Source organism: Salmo salar, chromosome ssa10 (assembly GCF_905237065.1).
Source record: "Salmo salar chromosome ssa10, Ssal_v3.1, whole genome shotgun sequence".
Classification (NCBI taxonomy): Eukaryota; Metazoa; Chordata; class Actinopteri; order Salmoniformes; family Salmonidae; genus Salmo; species Salmo salar.
Window position 1 is genome coordinate 65,388,277 of NC_059451.1, and position 12,316 is coordinate 65,400,592.

The following is a 12,316-nucleotide window of genomic DNA, read 5'->3' on the forward strand; positions in this document are numbered from 1 at the left end:
CTTCTCAACTCTCAATATCGAGTGTTATATCACCATTTCTTTACCGAAGTGGTAGTGTATGGCTTTGATATTCTGTATACGGAATGCGGGAAGCGCGCATCTGCCATTCGTGGTGATTGCATCGGCCTATATTGACATCATTGGGTAGTGTGCTGCCACGTTTTTTAGGACCTTAAATTTACTGTTAAATGAATCAATTACATTGCTAACCAGCATAATATTATATTTAGCGATCTAGCTAATGCGTTTTAAGTTTCCACTTCCTCAGATGGTGAATTAGCCTCAAATTAGCCTATGTGATATTAATACACAAAAAAGATATCAATCTCTACTGAACAAAATATCTCAGAAATTCAGGGACCCTATTTTGAGAGTAAAATATACCAACAAAATACAAATTGTCAACACACAATTCATGACAATCACTGGTTTAGGTTGCACATCAAAATATATTGTGTCATGCATTCCTGCTTAGACATATCTGATGAAACAATTGTTTTTAGTTTTTATTGAATCACGCAAACTCAGTAGCACTGTAATGACTTCATAAGATTATTACAAATGTTCTCTTATCACGTGACGCCGTGACAACATTTTTGAGAAAACGTTAGTGGCATTCCCCACCTGGGAAAAAAGTTAGTCTTGAGCCCTGATTAGTTAATTAGTTAATTGCGCACTCTCACCTTGAAGCGTATGAACCTCTTCTTCCAGGAGTGCTTGCCTGAGAGGTATATCTGGCGCAGGGCCTCGTGGCACAGCTGCATGTCAATGCCATCAGGCCCGACAGTGAACTGAAAGGCCACGGCCTGGTGAGCTTCTGCCATGGTGGCTGCTGCTGTACAGGGTCACTGAGGAGAGAGGGAGGAGGGGACATGACACATCGATAGGATTCGTTCTTTTTCCCCTTTATTTAACATGAAAGTACCATTGAGGTTAGAAGACCTCTTTTATTTATTTTATTTTTATTTCACCTTTATTTAACCAGGTAGGCTAGTTGAGAACAAGTTCTCATTTGCAACTGCGACCTGGCCAAGATAAAGCAAAGCAGTTCGACACATACAACAACACAGAGTTACACATGGAATAAACAAACATACAGTCAATAATACAGTAGAAAAATCTATAAACAGCATGTGCAAATGAGGTAGGATAAGAGAGGTAAGGCAATAAATAGGCCATGGTGACAAAGTAATTACAATATAGCAATTAAACACTGGAATGGTAGGGTGTGCAGAAGATGAATGTGCAAGTAGAGATAATGGGGTGCAAAGGAGCAAGATAAAGAAATAAATACAGTATGGGGATGAGGTAGATTGGATGGGCTATTTACATTTGAGCTATGTACAGGTGCAGTGATCTGTGAGCTGCTCTGACAGCTGGTGCTTAAAGCTAGTGAGGGAGGTAAGAGTCTCCAGCTTCAGAGATTTTTGCAGTTCGTTCCAGTCATTGGCAGCAGAGAACTGGAAGAAGAGGCGGCCAAAGGAAGAGTTGGCTTTGGGGGTGACCAGTGAGATATACCTGTTGGAGCGCGTGCTACGGGTGGGTGCTGCTATGGTGACCAGTGAGCTGAGATAAGGCGGGGCTTTACCTAGCAGATACTTGTAGATGACCTGGAGCCAGTGGGTTTTACAAGGGGGACCTTTGTTACTGAGGTCAGGACACGGTCAGGGAAAGATCGTCTCAAGGTCAGTCTCATCTCTTTACTTGTAGCTAGCTTAGCGTAAAGACAAGTGCAGTTTAATTTCAAATTGATTTAAAAAAATACTGTAAAACGTTTTTTAAAAGTAAAAGGTACCTAGATAAAGACTTCATAACACATTCATAACCCATATGCATTTCATAAACGCTTATGCCATCTCCAGCTAATGATAATCGGTCCTACAGCGCTCTGCAACCAGGGGTGGGAAATAACAGAAAATACAAATCTACAGGGTCCTGTTCATTATGGCATGCAACAGAAAACTATTTCAAAGTTTTGCAATGGAAAACGAAAAGGAGTGTTTTGTATTGGACAAGTACAGATAGCCCCAGTTTTCTTCCGCTTGGAGCCTAATGAACATGACTCAGCTCTTCTCTCAGGAAAACACTGAGTTTGACGAGTCTGGACTATCCAACTTAGTAGGCTATACGACCCAGTCCCAGACCATTCTAAGTGCATCAGCACTGCAGAAACATTCACACTTTGCTTCTTTCCCTATTTCCTAGAAATCAAATGGGGACATTCTACAACAGTCAGCCAAATTCCAATATGTAAACAAATAGGACCTATTCCAGGGAAATAAGCCTCCCACTGAATAGAGGTAGGCTATGCTTATTGGATTAAACATTGACAGGCTGTTTACATTAAGTTGTGATTAGCCTACTATTCCAGAGCCCTGTTTGTTTGTCCCTTGATGAAACTATAATTAAATGGAGTAGGAGATAATGTAAGGAGCTCACTCTGTGCCAAGTATGGCAAGACTCCTGAGTCTTCGTCAAAAATCGCAGCTTATTCCCTATAAAGGGCACTACTTTTTACCAGGGCTCATATAGCACCATATTTCCTATATAATGTAGTACAGAGATCATCAGCTAGATTCAGCTGCGGGCCAATTTTTCTTGAACGGATGTGTCACACCCTGACCATAGAGAGCCCTTGGATTCTCTATAGTGGTTTAGGTCATGGTGTGACTAGGGGGGTGTTCTAGAATGTGTATTTCTATGTTGATGGTTTTGTATGGTTACCAATTAGAGGCAACTGGTAATCGTTGCCTCTAATTGGGGATCATATTTAGGAAGCCCTATCTCCCACCTGCTTTGTGGGATATTGTGTTTGTGTGTTTGGGCACTACGTCTTTACGTTCTTTGTAAGTTTTGTTTCTAGTTTCACTTTGTATTAAAAAGATGTGGAACTCAATGCACCTTGGTCAATGCGCCTTGGTCCGCTCATTTTGAAGTTCGTCTCAGTCTAGAAGACTACAGTGCCTTTGGAAAGTATTCAGACCCCTTGACTTTTTCCACATTTTGTTACATTTCAGCCTTATTCTAAAATTGATTAAATACATACAAATTCCTCAGCAATCTACACACAATACCCCATAATGACAACGCGATCAGGTTTAGAAAATATGGCACATTTATTAGAAATACAAAAAAGAAATACCTTATTTACATAAGTATTCAGACCTTTTGCTATGAGACTTGAAATTTACATCAAGTGCATCCTGTTTCCATTGATCATCCTTGAGATGTTTCTACAACTTGAATGGAGTCCAATTGTGGTAAATTCAATTGATTGATTCAGGAAGGCACATGATTCAGGAAGGCACACCTGTCTCTATAAGGTCCCACATTTGACAGTGCATGTCAGAGCAAACACCAAGCCATGAGGTTGAAGGAAATGTCCATAGAGCTCCGAGACAGGATTGTGTCGAGGCACAGAGCTGGGGAAGGGCACCAAAACATTTCTGCAACATTGAAGGTCCCAAGTGGTACAATGGTCTAAGGCACTGCATCTCAGTGTTAGAGGTGTCACTACAGATACCCTGGTTCGAATCCAGGCTGTATCACAACCGGCCGTGATTGGGAGTCCCATAGGGCGGTAAATAAGAATTGTTCTTAACTGACTTGCCTTGCTAAATAAAAAATAACACAGTGGCCTCCACCATTCTTAAATGGAAGAAGTTTGGAACCACAAAAGACTCTTCCAAACTGAGCAATCGGAGGAAAAGGGCCTTGGTCAGGGCTCTGAAAGAGCTCTAGAGTTCCTCTGTGGAGATGGGGAGAACCTTCCAGAAGGACAACCATCTCTGCAGCACTCCACCAATCAGGCCTTTATGGGAGAGTGGCCAGACAGAAGCCATTCCTAAGTAAAAGGCACATGACAGCACACTTGGAGTTTGCCAAAAGGCACTTAAAGACTCTCAGACCATGAGAAACAAGATTCACTGGTCTAATGAAACCAAGATTGAACTCTTTGGCCTGAATGCCAAGTGTCATGTCTGGGTGAAACCTGGCACCATCCCTATGGTGGCAGCAGCATCATGCTCTGGGGGTGTTTTTCAGCAGCAGGGACTGGGAGACTAGTCAGGATGGAGGGAAAGATGAACAGAGCAAAGTACAGACATATCCTTGATGACAACCTGCTCCAGAGCACTCAAGACCTCAGACTGGGGTGAAGGTTCACCTTCCATCAGGACAATGACCTTAAGCACACAGCCAAGACAACGCAGGAGTGGCTTCGGGACAAGTCTCTGAACGTCCTTGAGTGGCTCAGCCAGAGCCCAGGCTTGAACCCGAGCTAACATCTCTGGAGAGACCTGAAAATAGCTGTGCAGCAACGTTCCCCATCCATCCTGACAGAGCTTGAGAGGATCTGCAGAAAGGAATGGGAGAAACTCCCCAAATACCGGTGTGCCAAGCTTGTAGCGTCATACCCAAGAAGACTCGAGGCTGTAACTGCTGCCAAAGGTGCTTCAACAAAGTACTGAGTAAAGGATCTGAATACTTATGTAGATGGTACAGTTTAACAATTTTTATACATTTGCAAAAAAATAGTTTATTTGTTATTATGGGGTATTGTGTGTAGATTGATGAGAGAAAAAGCTATTTAATCAATTTAGAAAAAGGCTGTAACGTAAAAATGATTTGGGAAAAAGTAAATGGGTCTGAATACTTTCCAAATGCACTGTATGTGAAGGCACATCTCATTTCACTAGATAGAACTCCATCTCATTTTATAGAGTAGGTCTACGCCTTAACCCGAAGCAGTTTAAACCTACTACTAGCCTACTCAGTCATATGATTACGAGGAGAAGCAGGCCTAATAAAGCTAGGTATGCCAGTTAATTTGCAGTCTGGTTGGTAAATGATTGAGTAGTTTTACAATGTTAAAGTTTAACCATCATATTTCCTTACAGGTTCACTCAAGGCCCAAGGCATTTAATTATTACCTGTGAATCGCATAGATCATTACCCAGGTAAGGCCTAAGGTTCTACAGAGGTACTAAGCTATGCATTATACACTGCTCAAAAAAATAAAGGGAACACTTAAACAACACAATGTAACTCCAAGTCAATCACACTTCTGTGAAATCAAACTGTCCACTTAGGAAGCAACACTGATTGACAATACATTTCACATGCTGTTGTGCAAATGGAATAGACAACAGGTGGAAATTATAGGCAATTAGCAAGACACCCCCAATAAAGGAGTGGTTCTGCAGGTGGGGACCACAGACCACTTCTCAGTTCCTATGCTTCCTGGCTGGTGTTTTGGTCACTTTTGAATGCTGGCGGTGCTTTCACTCTAGTGGTAGCATGAGACGGAGTCTACAACCCACACAAGTGGCTCAGGTAGTGCAGCTCATCCAGGATGGCACATCAATGCGAGCTGTGGCAAGAAGGTTTGCTGTGTCTGTCAGCGTAGTGTCCAGAGCATGGAGGCGCTACCAGGAGACAGGCCAATACATCAGGAGACGTGGAGGAGGCCGTAGGAGGGCAACAACTCATCAGCAGGACCGGTACCTCCGCCTTTGTGCAAGGAGGAGCAGGAGAAGCACTGCCAGAGCCCTGCAAAATGACCTCCAGCAGGCCACAAATGTGCATGTGTCTGCTCAAACGGTCAGAAACAGACTCCATGAGGGTGGTATGAGGGCCCGACGTCCACAGGTGGGGGTTGTGCTTACAGCCCAACACCGTGCAGGACGTTTGGCATTTGCCAGAGAACACCAAGATTGGCAAATTCGCCACTGGCGCCCTGTGCTCTTCACAGATGAAAGCAGGTTCACACTGAGCACGTGACAGACGTGACAGAGTCTGGAGACGCCGTGGAGAACGTTCTGCTGCCTGCAACATCCTCCAGCATGACCGGTTTGGCGGTGGGTCAGTCATGGTGTGGCATTTCTTTGGGGGGCCGCACAGCCCTCCATGTGCTCGCCAGAGGTAGCCTGACTGCCATTAGGTACCGAGATGAGATCCTCAGACCCCTTGTGAGACCATATGCTGGTGCGGTTGGCCCTGGGTTCCTCTTAATGCAAGACAATGCTAGACCTCATGTGGCTGGAGTGTGTCAGCAGTTCCTGCAAGAGGAAGGCATTGATGCTATGGACTGACCCGCCCGTTTCCCAGACCTGAATCCAATTGAGCACATCTGGGACATCATGTCTCGCTCCATCCACCAATGCCACGTTGCACCACAGACTGTCCAGGAGTTGTCGGATGCTTTAGTCCAGGTCTGGAAGGAGATCCCTCAGGAGACCATCCGCCACCTCATCAGGAGCATGCCCAGGCGTTGTAGGGAGGTCATACAGGCACGTGGAGGCCACACACACTACTAAGCCTCATTTTGACTTGTTTTAAGGACATTACATCAAAGTTGGATCAGCCTGTAGTGTGATTTTCCACTTTAATTTTGAGTGTGACTCCAAATCCAGACCTCCATGGGTTGATAAATTGGATTTCCATTGATTATTTTTGTGTGATTTTGTTGTCAGCACATTCAACTATGTAAAGAAAAAAGTATTTAATAAGATTTTTTCTTTCATTCAGATCTAGGATGTGTTGTTTAAGTGTTCCCTTTATTTTTTTGAGCAGTATATTTCAGTTATGTATGTTTTACAATATTATCTACAAAGACAGATCTCTGGGTTTGCCGTATATACAGTGGCAAGAAAAAGTAAGTGAACCCTTTGAAATTACCTGGATTTCTGCATAAATTAGTCATAAAATTAGATCATATCTTCATCTAAGTCACAACAACAGACAAACACAGTCTGCTTAAACTAATAACACACAAGTTATTGTATTTTTCTTGTCTATATTGAATACATCATTTAAACATTCACAGTGTAGGTTGGAAAAAGTATGTGAGCCCCTAGGCTAATGACTTCTCCAAAAGCTAATTGGAGTCTGGGGTCAGCTAACCTGGAGTCCAATCAATGAGACGAGATTGGGGATGTTGTTTAAAGCTGCCCTGCCCTATCAAATTTGACTTTGCTATTCACAAGAAGCATTGCCTGATGTGAACCATGCCTTGAACAAAAGAGATCTCAGAAGACACAAGATTAAGAATTGTTGACATGCATAAAGCTGAAAAGGGTTACAAAAGTATCTCTAAAAGCCTTGATGTTCATCAGTCCACGGTAAGACAAATTGTCTATAAATGGAGAAAGTTCAGCACTGTTGCTACTCTCCCTAGGAGTGGCCGTCCTGCAAAGATGACTGCAAGAGCACAGCGCAGAATGCTCAACGAGGTTAAGAAGAATCCTAGAGTGTCAGCTAAAGACTTACAGAAATCTCTGGAACATGCTAACATCTCTGTTGACGAGTCTACAATATGTAAAACACTAAACAAGAATGGCGTTCATGGGAGGACAATACGGAAGAAGCCACTGCTGTCCAAAAAAAACTGCTGCACATCTGAAGTTCGCAAAAGAGCATCTGGATGTTCCACAGCACTACTGGCAAAATATTCTGTGGACAGATGAAACTACAGTTGAGTTATTTGGAAGGAACAGACAAAACTATGTGTGGAAAGAACAAGGCACAGCACACCAACATCAAAACCTCATTCCAACTGTAAAGTATGGTGAAGGGAGCATCATGGTTTGGAGCTTCTTTGCTGCCTCAGGGCCTGGACAGCTTGCTATCATCGACGGGAAAATGAATTCCCAAGTTTATCAATACATTTTGCAGGAGAATGTAAGGCTATCTGTCCGCCAATTGAAGCTCAACAGAAGTTGGGTGATGCAACAGGACAACGACCCAAAACACAGAAGTAAATCAACAACAGAATGGCTTCAACAGAAGAAAATATGCCTTCTGGAGTGGCCCAGTCAGAGTCCTGACCTTAACCCGATTGAGATGCTGTGGCATGACCTCAAGAGAGTGGTTCACTCCAGACGTCCCAAGAATACTGATGAACTGAAACAGTTTTGTAAAGAGGAATGGTCCAAAATTCCTCCTGACCATTGTGCAGGTCTGATCCGCAACTACAGAAAACATTTGGTTGAGGTTATTGCTACCAAAGGAGGGTCAACTAGTTATTAAATCCAAGGGTTCACATACTTTTCCCACCCTGCACTGTGAATGTTTACACGGTGTGTTCAATAAAGACATGAAAACAGATAATTATTTGTGTGTTATTAGTTTAAGCAGACTGTGTTCGTCTATTTTTGTGACCAATTTATGCAGAAGTCCAGGTAATTCCAAAGGGTTCAAATACTTTTTCTTGCCACTGTAGCCTATTTTCTAAGGCAGATAGGCAAACCTCATCCAGCATCCATGGCTGCCTGGCCTGTCACCCCTAAAACACTCAACAAAACCAATTGAAGGTAGACCTAATACTTTTTTTACAACATGACTAGGTGAGGAGGGGTGCTGGAACAACATCTCTAGGCGATAGTATAAGTTTCCTTATGTCCTCCTGCCCTTGGAGTAAGCACTGATTTAACATGATTGGATATGTGAAAGCAAGGATAAAACTTCAAAGCTTAGACCGGTCAAGACATGTCAGATCAGCGATCAGCAACTTTAAGCAAGGTGGGAGGGGGGCTGGTAGCAGGCATGGCCATTGGAGCGGTCTCCCTCCTCTTGGCCGCACAGACAACATTTTTCTGTTTTAAAGCGAATTTCCTGCAATTCTAAGCATTTTGCCATGGGGCAGAGTGCATTTTACAGTTTTAAAGCTAGTTTCCTGCAATTTAGGGCTGGGCGATATGGCCAAAATATCATATCACGGTAAAAAAAAATTATGTGACGATAAGACAGTGTTTTATGAGTAGTGCGTGACTCTATGGTGGTAACAAATTCATTCTAAGTGATTTCAATGGGTCTTTCTCCTTTCTGATTGCTTTATGCTGTTCAATTCAACCCAAAATAATTTCCTGCTTTTTCATACATTTCTGCATTTCCTGCACTCATTTCAGATAATTTCCACACTGCCATGTAGGGCTGCACGATACGGGCAAACAATCTAAGCCTTATTTTTAACTAAAATGTTGCAATTGCGATTTGACTTGCGATTTATAGCAAAACACTTGGGTGAACTGTTGGAATCATGGAAATAGAATGATTATTCTAATTATATACTTAGAATATAATAGTGGGCACTTTGAATACAGTGTTGTTTGACATGACAACAAATTAAAATATCAGGAAGAGTTATTGTGACTGGGTAGGAAGCAAAGTGTTAAGTGTTTTAGGGGACCCAATAATCTTTGGCTACATTAACTGTTTTCTCTTAGCTACTTCATGTAGCTAACATATTAATTCTTTGCATATTCTATGGCTGCCCCATCAACCGAAAGTCGTCTGTTCGTTCGACCCATCGATTGGTTGAATTTTTTTAAATGCATATTTTCCATATATAGACACGTCCTATGTGTTTTAATAATACAAATGCCTCAAGAAGTATCAGAATTATAATTTCTTTACCTGACCCAACTATTCTCCTCCTGCTGGCTTTAGCAGACTCTGTCAGTACTCTCCTGAAGTTCCCTGTAATATGCTACATGGGGAGTCTGCAACCTTTCTCATGTGGAATGCCAATTTATCTTACCATTTCTAGTGATCTGCATCCCAGTTATGGTTTTCATATGCACATTTTTGTGAAACAGTTTAATTTAATTTATAATAACGGTCTTCATATATCAAAATCATTGTCATGTGGTTAATCAAAATTCGATCCAAATCTAAATGAGAATGATACAAACCTAAAAAGTAATTCTACAGTCATTGCCAACTATGGAAAAATAGCCTACATAAAGCCATCAAATAAAAACATTGCAGCCATCAGGTAGAAAATAGCCTGATAAAAATAAATACCCTATAAATCCCGTTGGCTACAGATGGCCGGTCTGCAACAAACTTCAAACATTGTATCAACTTGGGTAGGGCCCGAAGCTTGCAACATTGTATAAAATATTCTGGAGCCTCAGAGTTTCCTGAGCCAGTGAGCTTGGGACAGACACAGCTGTCGGGTATTTGTGCATGGGATAAGAAGCAGTGTTTGACTTGGGCAGGAGCTCAATGGAGCTGAGAACCGGCACCTCAAATGTTCTACTTCTTGAGCTCCTGTTCCTCTTATAGAATATTATCTCAAAAGTATTGTGGCGCTCCTGCACCTAAATATAAACAGTAACAACACCCAAAATAAGTACCAGAACCTATTTCAGTACAAGTCCAGCACTGATAAGTTGTAATCAGGTAGGCCTATTTTATGAAGTTTCCACTGGATCAGACATGACATTTTTCCCTTTCATGCTGAGTGGTTATCGAAAGGAAGAGATCTGGAAAAGCAGACTTTGTTTGCTTGCTGTGGTGCGTTAAGCCAATCAGAAATACTATCAGGTCCACAAATGGGTACATTTATATGCCTACATTTACGCAGGCCGGGTAGCGTATAGGCCTACTTCTATGCGTGCGCGTCCTTACCCAACATTGACAGGAGTGCTTCAAACAAAAGACATTGACTAAATTGACAAAACTCGTAAATGGAATGAAATAAACCAAACCTTGTTTCTCACAAGTGTAGCATAGATTGTGCACTCTGCAAGCAATGTGTCCACTCCGACAATGACAACAGGAAGACTGGAATAATAATATTGAATGAATTAACAGAAATTACCATAACCAAAGTAACAAACACTGTAGATTAGAAATTATAGGAATTAACTACTGGTGATATATGTAATGGGGAATTGATATACACTAACAATCAAATGCAAACAAATCACAGAAGTAAGTTATGAAACAATGAATGTGCACAAATTGGCGGGAGAGGCATTCTGGAGAGAGAAGTGCATTGTGCATCTGGGCGCATGGTCAATCCGACGTCTGCATTGGCCATGCAGCATTTACGGTGATACTTCTTGCACTTCACGGAGCAGTGCAGAGTTGTTGTCAAGGAAGTGAGTTTGTGTTCTACAGGATGTACCGCCCCCACCTACCGTCAACCAATCATGTCAATGCGGAGATATACAGAGCCCTCTGTATTGTTACACAAATTGGTAGGCTTATGGCGATATGGTACGTAGTTCAATTTGGCCTCTGCAATTGCGTCACACCCTCCATATGGAGCCTCCAAACACATTTTTGGATCAAGCATAAATTGGTCTAGGCCTCCACAATAGACTAGTTCACTGAGATGGGCACATACATACAGTTTGGGGTCACTTAGAAATGTCCTTGTTTTTGAAGAAAATCTAATTGATCAGCAATACAGTATAGACATTGTTAATGTTGGAAATGGCACATTGTGTTAGCTAATCCAAGTTTAACATTTTAAAAGGCTAATTGATTATTAGAAAACCCTTATGCAATTATATGTTAGCACAGCTGAAAACTGCGATGGGACAAGAGCGTAACTAGCAATAGGATATCAAGAAATTGGGGAGAAGACGGGTAAAAGTAAAAAAAATGTAAATAGGTCATGTAAAAACCCTAACCGGTCCATGCATCAATACCGGTATATCGTAAAATATGGTATACCACCCAGCACTACTGCAATTCTAGTCTTTTTTTTTAAGCTACACTAAACAAAAATATAAACGCAATATCAAATGTTGGTCCCATGTTTCATGAGATGAAATAAAAGATCCCAGCCCGGTGGAGGAATGAATTAACGGATTCTGGGCGTACTCCGCCCATGAAAGAAATCAGGCCCACTCTCCCTGCCGGTCCTGGCAATGACTCTTCAGGAACCTCCCCAGCTCCTGGTTCATCCCCTCCATCTGCCCATTACACTGAGGCCTATACCCGGAAGTGGGGCTGACAGTGACCCCAAGCTTCTCCACCAAGGCTCTTCATACCCGTAATGTGAATTGGTGGCCACGTTCGGAGACGATGTCCTCCGGCAGTCCATAATGTCAGAAGACCTGCTGAAATAGTGCCTCAGCAACGTGGAGAGCAGAAGGGAGAACAGAGAGAGGGATGAAACAGGATTTGGAAAATCTATCCACAACCACCAAAATGGTGGTGAAACCGTCAGAGGCAAGATTAGTGACAAAGTCAATGCATAGATGAGCCCAGGGATACTGAGGCATGGGAAGGGGAAGAAGTGGCCATGCTGGAGCGTGCAGGAGGAGATTTGGTTTGAGCATACATGGAACAGGAGTTGACGTAACGAATAACGTCCTGCGCCAAGGTAGGCCACCATTACTTCTCAGAGATGGATTGAGTAGTACGAGAAATACCTGGATGTCCAGCGACGACAGCTGTGTGTGCCCAGGTCAGCAGCCGATCCCCGTGGGAAAGTAGATGCGCTCAGGAGGACAGGTAGTGGGTGCAGGCTCCCTCTCCAGAGCCTGGCGAATGTCAACATCTACATCCCAGACCA

At 42.6% G+C, this 12,316-nt stretch overlaps 1 protein-coding gene across 2 annotated transcripts in view; it reads right to left on the bottom strand.

Moving 5' to 3' along the window:
- The window catches only part of cpt1ab (carnitine palmitoyltransferase 1Ab (liver)), an 82,799-nt gene that overhangs the window by 58,780 nt on the left and 11,703 nt on the right, over window positions 1–12,316 (bottom strand). For both annotated transcript variants that reach the window (XM_014123865.2, XM_014123864.2), the window contains exon 2: window positions 684–848. In XM_014123865.2, the coding sequence (XP_013979340.1) occupies window positions 684–824 (141 nt within the window). In that variant the 5' untranslated portion in view covers window positions 825–848. The remainder of the gene's footprint in view (window positions 1–683; window positions 849–12,316) is intronic.